Source organism: Haemaphysalis longicornis, unplaced genomic scaffold (genome assembly GCF_048455015.1).
Source record: "Haemaphysalis longicornis isolate Haplotype H1 unplaced genomic scaffold, Haemaphysalis longicornis Haplotype H1 scaffold_1, whole genome shotgun sequence".
Taxonomy (NCBI): Eukaryota; Metazoa; Arthropoda; class Arachnida; order Ixodida; family Ixodidae; genus Haemaphysalis; species Haemaphysalis longicornis.
Window position 1 is genome coordinate 451,037,351 of NW_027526203.1, and position 20,342 is coordinate 451,057,692.

The 20,342-nt window shown below is 48.3% G+C and overlaps 1 protein-coding gene across 2 annotated transcripts in view; it reads left to right on the top strand.

Annotated features, from left to right (window-relative positions):
• Positions 1–295: 295 nt before the first annotated feature.
• LOC144156012 (uncharacterized) overlaps positions 296–20,342 on the top strand; it is a 49,896-nt gene continuing 29,849 nt past the window's right edge. The window contains exons 1-2 of one of the 2 annotated variants that reach the window (XM_077687772.1): positions 296–396; positions 460–672. In XM_077687772.1, coding sequence (XP_077543898.1) covers positions 389–396; positions 460–672 — 221 coding nt within the window. In that variant the 5' untranslated portion in view covers positions 296–388. The remainder of the gene's footprint in view (positions 397–459; positions 673–20,342) is intronic. The other variant, XM_077687773.1, reaches the window with a different exon arrangement.

Sequence of the window (20,342 nt, forward strand, 5' to 3'; positions counted from 1 at the left end):
CCTGTTCCCGCAGTACGTTTGTTGCTCCTTCTATCCTTGCCATGCCGGGTCGCAAGCATACGAGACCCGCTTAGCTCCAGATGCGCGATGACACTGCGACTCTGTCGTCTAGAAGCCGCGGCGGCGTGTTTGTGTGTGTGTGTGTGTGTGTGTGTGTGTACACGCGCAATCGGGCACTGGTGAAGTGGGCCACGCGGTGGCGGCGCCGGCGGGGTTCGAAGCCGCAGCGCCGCTGCATGAGGCAGGCGCGAGCGTGGCGGCAGCGGGCGATCGATCGGGCGCAGGCAGTGAGTCATTGCGCGATGGCCGGAGGAGCTGGCAGCGTGCTCGTCCTCGTCGGCCGAGGACCGAGCCGCAGGGCGGCCCCGCGGCGGCAGCAGCAAAGCCCATGAGCAGGTAGGAGGCCGCGCCCCCCTTGTCTGGCCGCCGCAGTGAGCCGCCGAGGTCCCTGTCCCCTAGGTCCGCGGGCTGCTGCTCCTCCGAGGCCGAAACGCGGCCGCTGATGCGGGCTCCCAGCCCAGTCGGCTGCCTGGCCGGCGTCCGGCTGCGCTCAGAGTCGGAACGACGTCCCCGCTCGCAGGCCATGCTACAGCCGGACTCCATGAACGCCGAGACCGCCTCCTTACCGGGCAGCCGCCGCAACCCACTCGAGGTCTTCACCAGCATGTTCAGGTGAGCGTCACCGGCCTCCTTTCTAGCCAGTGTGCGTGCGTGCGGCGAAAGGGGCGAATCGCCACACGTGCTGTATACATACAAGGAGGAGTGTCCGACATGACACGTTACTCTATCGGATGTTTGGCCATTACTCTGTGTCGTGTAGCGCTTTGTGTCATCGCACTCACACCCTTGTGCGTCGTCGCTGTAGGCCAGTGTATGGTACTTTGCCCCACATAGAGAATTCACTGGGATGCTGAGTCTTCCGGCACGCAATGCGGGCGGTTGCCCCGTGCGGCATCCGCGCCGTTTGTGCCAAGAACGCCTACGCCAGCTCGTCCGTCAGCTCGGTCGCTGCGGTCGTTTCTGGTCGAGAATGCGTCCAGAGCTCCCAGCTGTAACGCTCACATCTGATACCTTCCGTCGCATGAAAAAAGCAGGGGCCCGAAGGGAAGGGAGAAGCTCTGGAATGCGACGACGGCTCCCGAAGGGAATATTCATGAATCATGCTCGTTTTCGTCGCATCGAGCGGCTGCTGCCAGCCAGCAGCAAAGCATGCACCCGCGATGGGGAGCTTCACTTCCTCGTGTTGAAGCAAAACGCAAACAAGGAAGAATTCTCAATGAGGGTCAGTAGAATGGATGACGTTGGTTGTTAGAGAGTGTTTTGATAAGAAAAGAATGACGCAGCAGCTTTTAGAGCAGCTGACAGAATGGCGCGAACAAGGCCGCCCCTCGGGTAATTTGCACGTATTCGCGATGAACGCGTGCCTTCTGCTGAGCTACGTACATAAGCTGGATTTCTGCGAGTTGACGTGATGGTGCTACCAGTGCAATCCTTGACAAAAACCGCACAGGGGCTGCAGCGATGGGCGTAAACAATGCAGACAGGCAATCAGTGTCGTCTCTGGTTGTCTAGTGAGTGCGCCAATGGTGACCACACATATTATTCGTTCACAACAAACTATAGGCATTTTCTATAGTATTAGTGATAGCAGTTTCGCCTTTGTTCCCGACTTCCTTGGAAGCGGCTTTTCAAAGGTCGCGAGAAATTTTCCAAAATAAATCAATCGTGTCATGACAGTGACATATCCGTACGTTGCTTAAAATCGATGCGGCTTGCCTTGCTGCTTCTGCACGGAGACGTGACAATTTTTGTGAGGGACACCGCAGCATCCACAAAGATCGGAAGCGCTCGGCTCATGCCAGTGGCAACTGCCTATGTTTCGATGTTATTGCAGTCTTCAAGAAATGTTCGGTAGGCGAACCGTTCACGCATCGACTCGAGGGCGTCAGCACGATCTCAGTGGAGGCATTTTAAACAAGTCACCTAACCTTTCAGTGCCTTTATCTACATTCAACAATGACCGTTAATCCGCATACCTGAGCTGGCAGGTCCCAAGCGTGTGGGACAAAACCGTAATATTAATTGATCATTAGGGACGTTCCATTTTGTACAGCTCCAGGGTAACGCAGGCACGAACAAAGACAGGGAAAGGCTTGGGAGCGTTCGCCGGTAATCGATAATTTAAGAACAAAAACAGCAGCGTCCTAATCATTAGCGGGTAAATTTAAAGCAAAGGACATAAAAATTTCGGAAACTGTTTTCGAAATTTTTATGTCGTTTGTGTTAAATTTCTCCGTTGTACAAAGGGCAGTAAGCGTTTCAAATTTTTTTACTAAGAGCATTAGTTGCGACAAACCGGCAATGCTGGTGGCTTCCCCTTCGTATGGCCGTTCAACCCCAGCTCGCCGAACTCGCTGCACTTGCCACCGATCGCTGGGAGCATCTCAAGTCAAGCTTAAGTGGCGCGTTACGAAATATGCAGGAGAAAATCAAGGGTAAGGAAACTTTCTTGAACTTCGGCATCAGCTTGATAGGAGCCCATGATTGCGTACCGATGTAGGTTGATTCCGCCGTCGTCGTTAGTTCCAAAAAACAAGCTTCCACCCCATATTTCATGCTTTATAAAACACTAGCTCGCCACACGCTCTTATTCATGTGAATGTGTCATGCTGAACTTAAGAGGTTTAAAATAATTCGGTTCGTTTCAAACTCACGTAACTTCAACAATAACGTGAGCACAGCTCCATGGCCAACCTATGATTCGCACATTCATTTCGCCCCAGGCGCCTCAAGGTTTAAAAAGGAGTCTGGCCCATTGCGTTCGTTGGCCTCAATAACCTTATCGCTGTGGGATATGTCTATAGTAACCTTAAACGCTTTTGTTTTGGCCGAATCGGAGACGGTCTGAACCAAGCCACCTTTTGAATAGCGCCGTACAAAGGTCAAACGGTACCGCCACTGCAAATAGATGTATGATTTCACCGTTGCGGTATACCCGTGCTTTCTTTTTGCTCCCATTTCACGGCTGCTATATACGTCTTCATGGATCCGAAGGCAGTGCTGTGCGCCGAATGAGGGAGGCAGTTTAGATTTCAAGCCACGCATACGCCCAGAGTTACATAAGTCGTAACTCTTACCAAGGGCATCTTTTCCAGAATAAGAAGCGAAAAATTGCTTGCATTGTAGGCGAGTTTTATCGCTGCTGATGTATTCAACTTCTTTCTAGTTTACTTTTTTTTTCGTCTCTTATTATAGACCTCAAATTGGGACTGGTTCGCCCCACAGCAGACCTTTTTTAGGGATACCCCATCTGATGTGTAAGTTTATAAAATACGCACCATGCAAACTGCCTGATCTGTTTGGCTTTTCTAATACAAATGTTTTCGGCCTCCTTACCTGATTTTAACCAAAATTTTCAACTACGCAGCACTGCACCAGTCGAACCGCACATTTTAAAGAACGCTCGGGTCAACTCTGGCACATTCAGATACTGGTTTTAAAGCTACGCCAGAGCTTTAAGTACTTTAAGTACTTAAAGTGCTGCCGTACTTTAAGTATTGCAGTACTTTACTACGTCGTAGTAAAGTACTGCAGATTAGTTTAGGACACTGAAAGTTTTCCCACTACTCGTTGCATATTTGCAGTGTTTCCGCCTTCTCAACCATGCAAGTAAAAACATAAATACGCCAGCCACTTTTTCGGAACTCGCGCCGAAATCTACTGGGCACAGGCGTTTTCGTATTTCGCTTCAGTAAGAATCCCAGCTTCTTCAGGCGGGAGCCACACTCGCAAACTGGTGCGTAGCTGCACGACCTCAGGCACACCACCATGAAGCGTGCCTCCTCCCCCTGTTACCCATTGACGAAGTCGCTGCAGACGAACCCGGCACAGAGCGCGCTTTTATTAATCTCCCCGGCACACACAAGCTAATATCGCTCCGTCTATGGGAGCTATTAACGAAGCAGCAAGGGAAGTTGCGAGTGTCAGTATTATTTTTGCAGCGACGCAGTATGTCTAATCCCCCAGGTTCTCGCGAAGTGTGTACGCCTTATGCGGCAGCGTGTGTTCAGCGTATGAAAAAAATCATAAAAGAATAAAACAAAAATGTGGTTTATTCCTCTGCCATAGGAATCGGTAAAACACGAAAATGAAATCTGCAGCGAAATCTGTAGCTGAGCATGATTTGCGGGTCGGCGGCTGCCTTGTGGGTGTGCTTGGCGAGCGACGTCCTGCTGGCGGGCCGCTTCGGCAAAGGTGTACTGGCGTCATTTCCGTGACGAATATGACGTCAGTGAAATCCTGATGTGCCCCGGCATAAAACACTCTCGTGTTAAAATATAAAACTCGAAAATGAACAACCCCAAGTGTAACGTACTCATTAGTACTAAAGGTTGCTTCCCCGCAAGAAGACTCTGTGTACAGGGGTGCACCCTTTACAGGCCGCTTGCTTCGTTGTAGTGGCGTCACTTCCGTGACGGATATGACGTCAGTGAAATTTTCATGTATCCCGGAATAAAACACTTGCGTGTTAAAAAAGGTCCCAGGATCTCCATATTTTATATAAGACGGCTTGTATTGCCCCCGAAAAAAATCTCCTCCCAGCTATGCATTTGTGCTTAGAGGTGAAGCCAACGTTAAGGAGATTGGTGTAAGCTTGGTTTTTGTAAGCTAGCCTTTTCCACATTGTGTCTGCGAAGCATGACCACCCACGGAGACAATATCGTTACAGCTCCTTTTTACACTGCTCTCCACCGGTGCCGCCTCTTTCCTGAGTATTGTATACTTCTCACCACGCGCGACGCATCTCTCCTGCCTGCCATTGCGCAAAGCCGCGCGCTCTTCGGCGGTCACCTGTGCGGAACACTATATCTACACACCAATCGTGTGTGTCCGTAGTCTGTGACGTAGAGATCGCGCCACTGTCCTTATAATTCAACATAGCAAATTCCCAATATCGGTAAACCCCAACATAGCTAATCCTCTCAGAGCGCCAGTTTCACCCGCCGCGGTGGCTCAGTGGCTAAGGTGTTGCGCTGCTGAGCACGAGGTCGCGGGTTTGATTCCCGGCCCGGCGGCCGCTTTTCTGATGGAGGCGAAAAGCAAAAACGCTCGTATGTACGAGATTTAGGCGCACGTTAAAGATCCCTAGGTGGTCAAAATTAATCCGGAACCCTCCACTACGGCGTGCCTCATCGCCTGCGTTGCGTCGGCGCGTTAAACCCTACAATCAATCAATCAGAGCCTCAGTTTCGCTGGGCCTCCCTTTTCACAGGGGTGAAGACTGGCCCTGATTTTTTTAGGCAAGTTTAGACAGTCAAAAAGGTGGGTGTAGATAGCGTAGCTTTCCCTTCGCCTTACCAGCTTGACAAACACGTGTGCTGACGATCCTTGAATGTGGCCCATACTGAAGATAATATTGAATGGTACTGAATGTGGGTATACTTATCGGAGAGCATACCTCGCTCATAAGCCAAAAGGCATGCAAACGTGGTCCTATGGTTTACGAATTAAAAACACGAACGATAGCTTCATCGCCCTTCGTGACGTGCCCTCAACGCGTTGCATTTCAAGTTCACCCGCCTTCTTTGCCGCGGAAGCATCAATAGAAATACGCCGATCGCCACTGCCTAATTCGCACAGGACCAACTGCAACTATACTGTGCCTGTATCTCGTTGTAGTGCGTTTAAGTGTTCGTTTGTTTCGCTGGGTTCATAAATTAAAAAAAAAATGAGCACCTGTGGGAATTTGTTTATAATCTGTTTCTGTTTACAGCTTTAAATAATTTTTGAGCAGCACTGAAATTTTGTTAACCAAAGGCAATCGGAAGAATTACTATGTTTACTAAGATGTGTTTTTGTCCCTCTACCTGTAGGAAACTGTGTTCTTAAAATGTGAAGCACGTTCAGTTAGCGCTCCTATATTAGCTGATGCGTGAGTCAAGTTAATTTATATGGCTTATCGACCCCCATAAATGACCGCTGATAAAACAAAGTGAAAGCGAGACAAAACTCAAGAGGAGTTTTGCTGTCATGGCCATTTTTTGGCTGGTAATTAATTAATGTAAATGTCCTTCCGAATCAAAGTTTAGATATACCGCGATGTAATTAGGGCTCATAGGAGAGTTTCGAAGTAATTCCAAGATTGATGCCGATGCAGTATTGGGTCTTTCACCCCAATACGCGGGGCACAAAATTGAGAACTCGTCTAACAAAACGTGCATTTCCGCAGCGCCATTTGACTCCATAGCACTCAGAAATCGTAGCTTAGAAATCCCAGTACACCCTCTTTATTCAATGCGAGAATTCCCCCGGCCGAATGCACAGTTGCCGATGGAACCGAGGCGGTTCATCAACACGCCGATTGCGTACAGTGTCCCGAGCGGACCATTCGTACGCGGCGCCGCATCCTTCCATCATTCCTCGGGAGATGACCTCCGTCGGAGCGCAGCGTTCTCTTCTTCCTCCCGCGGGATGGGCCAATCGTGGCGGGATCGTTTGTCCGTCGGCGTCGCTCGATCGCCCACATCTCGCTTCCCTCCCTGCGCCTCCCCATCGGGGAGCGCGGCCGCACTTTCGCTCGCGTACGTGGCACGGCACGTCGCAACGTCCTACGCCACGTCCCCGTGCGCGCTGCTGCCTTTCATTGATTGGCTTGTCACGGTCAGCTTTCGGCGAAACGCGACGACGCAAGGACGTGCGGGGAGCCGTGCCCTTGACTACCCCGCACGGCAGCGAGAAATTTACGGCCTGCGAGTGAAGCCTCACCTGACCGAACTCTACAGACCTCGAGGAGCGAGCAAGTGATTCTTGACTCACACGAATGAAGCTTATTTGGCCGTCTTTTGTCGAAAAAGAAAAAGAATGAATTTAGATGTCTGAGCAGTTCTCAGGGCGGACACGACTGGATTTGCTTTTTGATGGCACCGATTTCGGCATAAAGTTCTTTTTTCCCGTGGGCGGGAACCGAAGGATCCACATGATCATTTGAAATGTAGCCCGGTGGTGGTATGGGAGCGGATTTCTCATTCCCCATGCCCATGTCTTTCCGCTGGGATGCACGAAAAGAGATGACGCGCCTCGAATATTATAAATGCTTGTACCTGCTTTGCGTAAACTGTAACATCCTTTTAATGCGCATTCATTATAAGATCCCTGACGGAGAGATCTAGAACAGCGAAAATGCGCAGCCATCTGTTTATTCAAGGTGTCCCAATTATCTTGGACCAAGCAATGCCGAAAGCTAGCAATACATGCGCCAACAGCTTATCCGCCGTCATGTGTGCGTGCAACCACAATTTATTTTTCATTTCTAGGCGTGAATTACTTTCATTGACGAACTTGTTAATCATTGTTTTCGTCGCTAAGGTGTCAATTAGAAAGTTGTAGAGATCTCGAAAAGCCCTCAAATCAGTCATTTTCTTCGCAATATGACGTGCGTAGTTTTCCCGGAAAAATGAAACAAAATCCTTAGAAACTGGGGAAATTTAAAAAAAATCCGTGACAGTGTACGGACGTACGCACCGCTACTTATGGTCTTTCCCTGTTTGACTCGGATGCATTGTTCATAACCACGCCCCACAGAACTTCACCATGGGGAATGGGTTGAACGACTAATCGATATGCCAAACATGATTATTTACGGTATCGACGGCACCTACTTGTCGTAAAGCTAAACCAGAACGCATAAATTGATATGCGCCTGAGCGAATTTCTTTTTTTTTTGATCAAGTCATATTCATGTGCTGGTGCCCGTCGTTTAGGTTCCCTACATGTTAGGCAAATCCTCCTGGACAGCCCCCCGCCCACCATTTGTTTTTTTGTTGGCAGGGATTCTTCGTTTAAGTGTGTCGTGGAGAAGCATGTCCACGTTTTTTTTGTTTTTTTTTTTGAGTGCCCAATATAAACGGGGTCCTGAACTGTTTCAGAATTCTTGGCTTCCTTTCTTCTAGCTTCCTGAGATCAAGTTCGGTTGCTTTGTTTAAACTACTCGTTCTTCATTCCCTCCCATCTCCGGTGCAATTCTGAGTTGTGTCCGTTTCCCGTCCGTTTCAAGCGTGCTGTTGTTCCGATTAACGGGCTCCTCAAGTGTGCCACATCCGGGTCGTCTGACTTCAGACAATCAGTGCTCGCTGTAAGTGGACATGAAACGGGCAAAAGTCAGAATTGCGCCCCTGCTCTTACTTTGCGCCAAACCGTTCTTGGCCAGCCACTTCCCTTGATTTTCCCCAGAACTTATACATTCCCAAGAGCACCCGTGGGTCTTCTTTGTCACGATGCACTTGCATAGCCAATCACTGCAGTCAAAGGGCCCCAAAGTAGGTCGATGACGAGAACGAAACCAGAAATACGATTTGAAATATATGGATGTCTGTTGCGCGCAAGCCTCCCGGGTAAGTGAAGCCGGTGCCGATTGCCGGTCTTGTTAATCGTACCCGGCGCCAGCTGCAGTGTGACCCCGACCGCAGGTAGCCAGCGCCACTCGGACTACTCGGGGTGAAGGGGACCTTCTTTAGAACCCCCGGGCCGTGACTCGAGCGTCTACGACATGTCGAGACGGGGATGGGGGGCGACATGTCGAGATGTCGTAGGCACTTGAGTCACGTGGGGGGGGGGGGGGGGGTTAAAAAGAAGGTCCCCTTCACCCCGAGTAGTCCGACCGCCGCTGGCTACCACTCACAAGCGTAGGGAACAACAATATACCTTAACATAAATACCCGAGAAAGTGGAGGGGAAACAGCCCCGCCGGTAGCGTAATGGTCATCGCACCAGACGCGTATTCTGGAGGTCAAGAAAACCTCGGAAAACAAAGGGGAGGATGTGGTAGTTCATTGAAACAGATAAAAAGTTTGGAAAGAAAGAAAGTTGAGCAAAAATGCCCGCCAGGTGGGATCCGAACTCACGACCTCCAGAATACCGGTCTGGTGCGATAACCACTACGCTACCGGCAGGGCGATTTTTTTCTCCACTTTCTTTCTTTTTTTCCAAACTCTTTATCTGTTTCAATGAACTACCACATCCTCCCCTTTGCTTCCCGAGGTTTTCTTGACTGCCAATTCTTATTTCTGTGTTATTTTCAACGAGCCCCTCATTTCCCATTCTGATTCGCTATATATATATATATATATATATATATATATATATATATAGAAAGATAGGTCGGCAGTCTACAACGCCAAAGGAGGCATAGGGGTTTTTTAGGCTCTTTTTTTACTACGGTTAGTGAAGTTAACATTTTTTAAATATACGTATGAAAGAAAGAAAGAAAGAAGAACACGCGCCCAGAGTGGGGACCCAACCCACGCCTTCGAACCCTATTACTTCGAGCCGTAATGCTCCATGGTATACAAGTAACCTTAAACGCTTATCTAACAAGAAAAAACGCTTGTACCGATCAGCAAAACTTTCTAGGAATGATGCGCGTTGGGCGGCTTACAAACTGGCTAATGATAATTATGTTGCGGCACTGAGGTCAGCCAAAGAGAACTTTTTTTGTACCATATTACCCACTATGCTAGTTACTGACACTAAAAAGTTTTGGCGCACCATCAATCCCCGTGATACCAATATCGTTCATCTAACCGACACCGACGGTGCTGCAATTCCTCCGGAGGAGTCCGCTAAGACTTTTAATGAAACCTTTGCGCGTAATTTTTCTTTTTTCGAAAACGTCTGCTTACCACCTCTTGAAACATTTAACTACATTGATATGTTTCCAATAATTATTGAACCAAGTGGAGTTGCTAAAGTAATTAAAACACTCAAAGTTTCTTCCGCTCCTGGTTGTGACGACATCAGCCCTAAATTCTTGCAGAGCACTTGCGCCTATTCATCCATCATTTTAACAAAGATTTTTCAGCAATCACTTGACGACGGTTGTTTGCCTGCCGACTGGACGGTGGGGAAGGTGATTCCGATTCATAAATCGGGAAACAAAAACTCGCCGCTTAATTACCGACCCATTTCACTTACTAGCATCCCTTGTAAAATACTCGAACATGTTCTTTTTTCACACCTTGTTAATTTCTTAGCATCAAATTCATTTTTTACGCGATCACAGCATGGATTTCGCAAAAGTTACTCATGTGAAACACAGTTGGTATCTTTCACACATAAGCTTCATGCCATACTTGATCGATCATCATCTGCTGATTGCATATATCTAGACTTTTCAAAATCATCATCGTTTTCCGAACAAGACCGGCCTCGTATGGGCTCCTGCTTTAACGTCTGTTTTTGGCTGCCAAATAGCTAAATCACCCCTAACGTTGCTTTATACAGCTCGGTAAGGCCACCACGAACGTGCCGGTACCACCCAAGACGACGTGCGGTCTACCATTTGCCAAAATCGCCACTGAAGCCTCAGCCACGCTGACGGCCGCGGCTAGGCATACCACCGCCTAGCCGGGTTGCCGTCACATCCGCGCCGGGGATACCGGACGCCGACTCGCCAACCACTCTCCACCATGCAAGCCAAGCAACTTCCAGCCGCTCAACCAACCACCACAGGTGCAGCGCATGAAGACACAATGGATTTTGACCAGCTAAGTGGCAGAACACTGCCACGAGACGACCCGTGGCAACAAATACTACGAAAACGGCATGACCTGAAACACCGCAAGCAGCCCTCGACAAGTAAGCAGCCATTTACCCCGCGCACGGCGCCAGCTCCCCGACTTCCCGAGACTGACTATAAAGTCATATTTCGCCCACGCTCGGGACTCCGAATCTCTGACTGGCACGATCGGCAAATCACCCAAAGCATACAACGCGCAAGTCGCATTCCTGAGCATGTCTTCTTCGCGCAAGTGACGCTTCAACCACAAGCTGCCCAAAATCTTATCGTTGCCAGCACGCCAGACGAGGCCTGCGTCGAAGCTCTGCGAAACGTCACCACACTACAGCTTGGCGCCGCAGCGTACGAAGTTGTGGCGTATCTAAAAAACATCCCGGGAACCGTTCGCGGCGTAATTCACGGCATCGATCAAGGCACTACGCAAGATCAACTGCACACTATTATCACTACCACGGGACCACGCATCATCAGCGCCCGCATGCTAGGAGCCTCAAGCTCCGCAGTCATCACCTTTGACGGTCTGCACGTACCCTTCTACGTCAAGGCGTACGGAATTCTCACGCGATGCCGCCCTTACCGGCAAACCATCCAATGTTGCTCCGTGTGTGGGGAACTCGGACACCGTCAAGATGTCTGTCCGAATCCTGACACACCAGTCTGCGCGCAGTGCCACGTGAAGAATCCCGCCGCCGACCACGAGTGCGTGCCGACGTGTAAACTCTGCGGACTTGACCACCCGACAGCGAGCCGAGACTGCCGCAAGAAGCTGCGGCCACCACCACCTCCTATCCGGGTCCGGGAACGAGGCCTCACATCGCCCGCAACAGCAGGCTACTCTTCGACCCACCAGCAGCGGCAAGCCCCAGGGACTCCACAACCACTGCACCCGGTCTCCCCGCACGTGAGCTGGTCGGCAGTCGCCGCTGTACCACCCACTGCTTCAGATCAATTCCCACCCCTCCCTGCATGTACCAAGTCCCCACCCACCCCTCCCACTGACCCCCAATATGCTAAACTCGAACAGGAAAACGCCCAACTCCGCGAGAAACTCGCCGAAAACACTAAGAAATTCGCGCTCCTCGAAGAGCACATAGCTCAGCTCCGTGCAAAAATTCCGCTGTCAACACAACCGCCCCAAGACATAATACAAACCACTCCAACAAGTGAAAGCGCCCCCATTCCAGCGGTTGTTTCACCCCCAGAAACCATACCAACCAATCCAACAACTGAAAGCGCCCCCCTTCCAGCTGTCGTTTCACCCATGATTGAGGACCTCAAACGCTACATCCACGGACTTGTTTCGGACCTGAACGCGAAAATTCAAGCGGTTGACACACGCGTTGCCGCACTCGAAATTACCCAGAGGAAAAAGCGCGTTGCCGCACTGGAGATTACAAAGAGGAAAAAACGCAAGAAACCCAAACAAGGCGCTCGCCCACATCCCACCGGGAGAACAGTACAGCTCAAAGATGATGGGGACACCCCCTTCCTCTCCGCCTAAAGTCGCCACCCCACCGACCACCCTCATATGGCAATGGAATTGTCGCTCATACCGTAGCAAGAAATCATCACTCCTTCATTTCACTCAACAACACCGACCCGATATCATCGCTCTACAAGAAACAGACACCACCAACGTCACCCTCAGAGATTATACCACATACACTACAGACACCCTTGCCCGCACCGCCATCCTCGTACGCACCGATCAAACAGCCCAACAACACACCCTCCCCACCAGCATCGATTACACCTTCGTGGAGGTCATCCCCCGAAAAAAGACGCACTCAAGTCTATTTGTCCTGAATATCTACAGCCCACCCGCTGCTCTCCTGTCAGAAATTGACAAGCTCTTCCGAGAAGTAAAACGGCGCACTAAGGGACATAAATTATTAATACTAGGGGATTTTAATGCCCATCACATGATGTGGGGCTACCATCGAAACGATCGAAAAGGCATTCAACTTCATGACGCAATTCAACAGCATCGTCTTCATTTATGCAACAACCCAGACACACCCACGCGCATTGGAAACAGCGTCTCCCGCGATACTTCACCCGACCTAACCCTAACTTACAACATCAAGAATGACGAATGGACGTGCCTAGACGAAACACTAGGAAGCGACCATCACATTATACAACTCCGAATCGCTCATCACAAAAACGCCAGGCAAAGAATTGGTACAGCCAGACTTACTGATTGGAAGGCCTTCAGAGAAGACTCGCCTACTAAGTCAATCCAAAATATTGAGGATTGGGCCGCTGAGATTATCACGACATTCGCCAAGCACACAAAAGAGCTTCCTCTTACCGAAGACAATCCGGCCATAGACAATCACCTCAAGCACTTATGGGACGCCAGAAACGGCCTTCTGAAGAGGTGGAAAAGGCGCAAGACCAACCGGAAACTACGCACTCGTATAGCCTTACTCACACAAGAAGCAGAAGAATATGCTCGACAACTAAGCCAGCAAAATTGGAACCAATTCTGCAATACGCTCCAAGGAACCCTCGGCACCCGGAGAACTTGGCACCTTCTCCGTTCCCTCATGGGCTCCAAAGAATCAAAAGCCACGACTGCGCACAAGCTTAAAATATTAATCCACAACCACCCCGGAACAGATGAAGACCTGCTGCAAGAGCTGCAGAAATCATTCGAAGCTCAGCCCACTACACAGGTACAGCCGCCACTGCAGTACACCGGTCAACCGAACCAAGAACTGGATACGCCTTTCACCATTCAGGAAATTGAAGCCGCGATACACGGCCTAACAAGGAACACCACTCCTGGACAGGATAAGATCCCCAACAAACTTCTGCGCAATCTGGACCCCATCGCCCTTGAAAATCTGCTCGCATATATGAATGAACACTGGATGAAAGGAACTCTCCCGCCACAGTGGAAACATGCTGATATCACGCTAATTCCCAAGCCCGGAAAACCCCTCACACTCAAAAACCTCCGTCCCATTTCTCTCACATCGTGCGTGGGCAAACTCCTTGAGCATATGGTTCACAATCGTCTCGCCCATTACATAGAGGACAATAACTACTTCCCAACCACCATGTATGGATTTCGGCCCCATCTCTCTACCCAAGACATCCTGCTGCAGCTTAAAGAAGACATACTATTGAAACTCTCGAACAATCACAAATATTCTATTGTCGCACTTGATATAAAAGGGGCATTTGACAATGTCACGCACCAAGCCATCCTACAAGGGCTAGCTACTACCAACTGCGGGCCCAGACTTTACAGCTACGTCGCGGCATTTCTTAGCAACCGAACCGCCACTGTACGCATCGGCCATCTGCGATCCGACACTTTTTCAGCAATTCCCCGAGGAACACCTCAAGGCTCGGTTATTTCACCCCTACTCTTTAACCTTGCCATGAAGGACCTCCCACCCCTGCTCCAAGATATTCCGCATCTCCGACACGCTTTCTATGCGGACGACCTCACGCTATGGACACCCACTGGATCAATTGGAGATCAGGAAGAGGCACTTCAAATGGCAATTGACACCGCCCAACGATATCTCCAATCCAGAGGACTGGAGTGCGCCCCCGAAAAGTCTGGTTTACTAACGCTCAGCAAGAGATCTACCCGCAAGACCGCACACAGTATACCAGAACCAGAATTATACATAAATAATCACCCTGTCCCTAATGTCCCTTACCTTAGGATATTGGGCCTCATTATACCTAGAGATGGATCTGGCTTACAAGCCCTACCACCATTACAGCGTACACTCAACCAGCTCATGCACATCATCCGCCGCGTCTCCAATCGTCGCTTCGGACTTCGTGAACACGACACCCTACGCATGGTCCAAGCCATTCTCATCAGCAGGATAGCGTATGGCACGCCATACCTGGCCCTGAGACCACAAGAAATACGGAAACTCGACGCCACCATACGCCAGGCCTACAAGACCGCTATTGGGCTCCCAATCAGCACGGCAACCAAAAAACTTTTGCAGCTAGGGGTCCACAATACCTGGCAGGAAATACAAGAGGCCCACCACGCATCTCAGATACGCCGACTACAGATAACGCCCACGGGAAGAGCAACACTTCTCCGTCTACACTACAACGTCCCACCACGAGAAGATGAGAAAATTCGAATCCCAGCAGACATTCGGCAACACATCCGCGTAGCCCCCATACCCCGAAATATGCACCCGGTTTTCAACAAACAGCGGCGCACTGCACGAGCTCGCTTGATTCATAAGAACAATCACCATTTACCATGCACTCGGTACACAGATGCATCGCCGTACCCTCATCAGAAAGCACATGCAGCCTGTGTCGTTAGCACGCAAGGCGCAGAACTGGCAGCAGCGACCGTTTTCACCACTTCCATCGAGACTGCTGAGGAGTGTGCCATCGCCCTTGCCGCTACAACAGGCGAGGAATTTCTTACAGTTATAACCGATTCACAGACCGCCTGCAGAAACTTCCTCATTGGCCGCATCTCTCAACCAGCACTGCACCTTCTACGCCAACTAAAAAGACTACCAGAAATTAACATCCTCTGGTCACCCGGCCACCAGTCCCTCGAAGGGAACGAGGCGGCACACGCCGCTGCCCGTGCTCATACACACCGGGCCGTTACCTCAGAGGGAGAAAACAATGACCGAAGCGCCTCAAAGCCAGCACCAATCCATACATACACCGAAATCTTATCCCACTACAAAAACGACCGCCGTCGCTTCCCGCCACCTCATGCACAACTAACACGCGACGAGGAAACCACTTTCCGGCGCCTCCAAACCAATTCGTATCCCCATAACACCCTACTGAACGCTATGTACCCCACCCAATACCCTGCCACCTGTAACTTTTGCCCTGTTGCAGGCACCCTATACCACGTGGTATGGGAGTGTCAACGGACCCCCACTCTAACCCCAAATCCCAACCCTACATATGAGCAGTGGGTGGAGCAGCTGACCAGCTCCGAGCTCTCGGACCCGCGCCGACTGGTGGAACGGGCCCGGACGGCCAGCCAGCTCCAAGGCATCTTGGAATAAGGATGCCTCTCACTGGGTGGAGGCCCTAAGAACATCCTCCTGCTCATTACTAAAATAAATGTTTGTCTCTCTCTCTCTCAAAAGCATTTGACAAGGTGTGCCATAAACTACTACTACACAAGTTACGTCAGCTTAATATTGAACCGAAACTTCTTGCATGGCTTGAGATTTTTCTAACTACTCGCTCGCAGTTTGTTTCGATTAACAACCAAAATTCTAATAATACCTTCGTTCAATCCGGTGTGCCACAAGGTTCTGTTCTCGGCCCTCTGCTTTTCCTAATATATATTAACGATTTAACGTCGTGCGTCTCATCTAATATAAATTTATTTGCTGACGATTGCGTAGTGTTCCGAGAAATAATCTGTGATGATGACCTTACCACCCTTCAAACTGACCTAAATTCTATAACGGCTCGGTGCTTAAAGTGGCGCATGGAACTCAATGTTAGCAAGAGCAAATTTATGCGTGTATCTAGAAAAAATAACACATTACCTGTTTACTAGCTTGATAGCATCGCCCTAGACTCTGTTTCTCCTTATAAATATCTCGGTGTTAACATCACAAGCAACCTCACCTGGAACGTTCACATTAAACATATTATTAAACAATGCAAATCGCATGCTGGGTTACCTGAGGCGTAATTTTGCTAAGGCACCATCTTCCCTTAAACTACTGTTGTACAAAATACTTATTCGGTCTAAATTAGAATACGCCCCGTCTATTTGGGATCCTTCTTTTAACAATTTCATAAACTCACTTGAAATGGTACGAAACAATTCTGCCCCCGTTTCATCCTGTTTAACTATAACCGAACCGCCAGCGTAACAACAATGAAATCTACCCTTAACCTTCAATCCCTAGCAGTTCGACGTAAAATTTCCCGACTTTCGTTGTTCCACAAAATATTTCATCACCAACATCTGCACGAAGAACTCATTTTGCCTCTATTGTACGTTTCTACTCGCCTTGATCATGCTCACAAAGTCGGTATAGCATCAACCCGAACGACCGCTTTTTCTCAGTCGTTTATTCCTCGTACGTCATTAGAATGGAATCGCCTTCCCTCTCCTACAGCAACCATTGTAAATCACACGCTTTTCAAAAATGCCATAGTCAACATTATGTAATTCATGCTTGTTGTGTGCAGTTATGCTTGCTTGCTGCGTTTCTTTTTGTTTTGCCTAATTTTGTATAAGATGTTTGTTTGATATGTATTTCTCTCGCTGCTTTTTTTTGTTATACTTATGAATGTAACCACTCCCCTCTATAATGCCTTGGCCGTGAGGGTATTATACTAATAAATAAATAAATAAATAAATAAATAAATAAATAAATAAATAAATAAATAAATAAATAAATAAATAAATAAATAAATAAATAAATAAATAAATAAATAAATAAATAAATAAATAAATAAATAAAATAAGCCATGAATACAAATATAGCATTCGGGGCAGCAACCTTTGTTTAATAACGCCCCACGTATCAAGAACGGGTAGCGCTGCTCAAGTGATCATTTCCGCACAGCTGTTTGTGGTGTCACAAACTTGGAATTGTTAAACACGATGGGTGGAACTCCATTAAGAAAGGGCAGTAAGGTGGCGACATGTACATGTAAAGTAAATATGTATCTGCAACTTCACTGGACACACGCTCATTAGAAGCCACAAATTTCCGTAACTACACATTACCAAACTAGGTGCCTTCCTGCCACCTGCGAAGAGCCGTGTTTAAGCTTCGATTCGATCGATCGATCGATCAATCAATCAATCAATCAATCAATCAATCAATCAATCAATCAATCAATCAATCAATCAATCAATCAATCAATCAATCAATCAATCAATCAATCAATCAATCAATCAATCAATCAATTATTCACATGCCGAGGGACAACCGAAAGCTTTTGTACGTGCCAGCAAAAGAAAAAAAAACACAAGACTTTGAGTATGGAATACATTAAACATAAACCAAATCGTCAGGATACAGCACAAAAACACTATTTCGTTATGAAAATAAATGAGGCGATATGCTGAAGAGAGCAAGAACCCTCAACATGGACAGCCTAACAAATTTGAGAACGAAAAAGTCTTAACATGAGCAGGAAACACTGCGAACACCGAAAAACTACGAATAAAGAAAACGACACCCTTTCTAAATAAAGTTATTCCTCCTCACCCTCTTCCATCTGACGGAATAATGAAGAAATATACAATACCCACGCTGTTACCGGGCACGTTCCGTCCGAGGCATATTCCAGACTGGGACGACAGGGAGTTATGTACAGTTTTAGGAAAGACTGATAGCTACGGACTCATAGGGATCCTGCAAACTGCGCCGAAGTGCTGGAGAGCTCGCTATTGAGTATATCTAGCATGCGGGGTGGAGGTGAGTCTTTCCATCGAAGACCAGGCCAAGGCCAGTTGTCGTCGAAATTCGAGGGATAGCAAAACCTACAATTGAGTACTGAAAAAGCACGCCATTCAATTGTCTATTAAATTGTACTTGTACAGCCGGGAAGCCTTTTTGCTGGAGTGCGGCGCAAAATACAAAACAGGCAAAGCTTGATACTACACCTTTTAAACGTCTCGCGTGGGAATAAAATAAAGGGATACATTTCTTAACACATTTCACGTACGTAGAAGCTCCACGTACGTGGACCTTTCACGGGTTACCTGTGCGCATGCTCAGAACGCAAAGCGCCTACGTGAGTCTCACGGTCGTACGTGAGATTCGAATTTTTACGTTGCGGTGTTCACGTTGCTTCCGTACGTAGAGATGATCAACATGGCGGCGCCGTGCCCTCACGCATCGCAGTGAAAACAGCTTCGTCGCTAATCCCTCGGCGCGATATCGTGTTCTAAGCTGCTGATTTCGACTTCAATTTGCCCGTTCGTATACCCTCACCTAAAGTTTCAATCGACAAACAGATTTTGTTTCTCAGATTGAAGGGCGATTTTTCAGCTGTTAAACCTGACGAAGTATCGTTTGTCGTCGTCATAGCAATGGGCTCGCGAGGTCACGAGTGGCTACAGCACTATTTGCGTCTGTTGGCGCTATAGAACGCGCGGCTATGGGCGGAGAGCGCATGCATACCAACACCCTAAGCGCGGAGTGCGTCGCGTACGTGTAGCTAAAAGGGTTTCAAACTACATGCGCGTGGGCTACGTATACTTTTCTCGTTTGCGTACGTGAACTCTGTATGCACGTGAAAGTAAAACTCTCTGACACACACTGACACACCACAAACACATGTGTTGCACAGCTACCAGATTGTGACGCCGGTGACCTCGGGTCCTAATTGATTTAATTGATTTTGGGATCTATCGCACTGATGCTACACCGGCGATGAGTCGTGCCGTACTGGAGGGCTCCGGATTAATTTCGGCCACCTGGGGATCTTTAACGTGCGCCGAAATCTCGAACACACGAACGTTTTTGCCTTTCGCCTCCATCAGAAAAGTGACCGCCCGGCCGGGAATCGAACCCGCGTCCATGGGCTAAGCAGCACAACGCCATAGCCACTGTGCCACCGGGGCGGGTCCGAGGGTCCTAATACTGGCGCGCCCACATATACCAACACAAATAATTTCACGAATGACAGTAATATACGATATACGATTTAAAAATCAAGGGCAGTTTTGTTTACGTTTCATGCTGAGTCAAGCACACGAACGTAAGCCATAAATTGTCCAGACCAGGATAAAAACAGGCCAGTTACGTGAGCATAAGATCACAGATATGCGAACAACACGAAGTTGGGGCACGTACCGTTAAACATACCTCCTTATTCTTATTACTGATTGCGAGTACACTGCAGCCTAAGCTTAGAGGGCACAAGCCATGAAGACACTTGGTAATATTACGAAACGTATTGTGCCTCCTGCTAGAATTTTGCAGCACATGGAGGGGAACATGCTTTAGCTGCTCAGCACAAGAATGCCCTGTGCTGTGAATGGTTTTCGAGAGGTAGAAAAGGTCCCACTTATTCCGTCAGGGTATTAGGTGCAGCAGCGTCAACAAAGATGTGCCACAGTTACACTTGCTATGAAGACACAATACAACATTGATTAATTCGAAGAACTAGCCTTCTGTAACTCATTTAACTCATTTCCAGCCCTAAAATACGTTTCTTAACCAGAAAGCAAATATTCAAACATTCCAATATGACGCAATAGGGGGAATAGTAAAAATAGGTGTTAACTGCACGTTATCATTCAAGTGATACGATTAAACAGAGCTAGAGGCACCGTCGCAATTGCAGAGTCTTGTTTTTTGGCGGTGTATTTGGTCACCGGCCGCGAATTGTACAAACAGGTGCATGTGACGTCATAAGGACCGTGGCGAGAAAGTGGTTGGGGAGTCGCCGTTGGTTGGTCTGTTTTCCTCAGTGCCTAGATTAGTTGCCGCAAGTTTGAGTTAAAATTATCAATACTGTTACTATGTCAATGCATCCTTTTTGAAAGAACAGAACTTCTATTTCAGGCAAAGCAAAAGTTTATATCTATCTTTACACAATTGCAACGGCCGTTAATGGGCCATGAAGACAAACGTCATGCCCATTTACCGACCGAAGCGACGGTTGAAGATAGATGTATACTTTTTTTAGAAGCTGTCAATAACATTATAGCTTGTTATGCTCACGGCACTCCAGTATACTAAAAAGGTAGGTGGAAGATGATAACTCCTTTGATAAACAACGCATTACGTCATGAGATTTGAGAAGTATG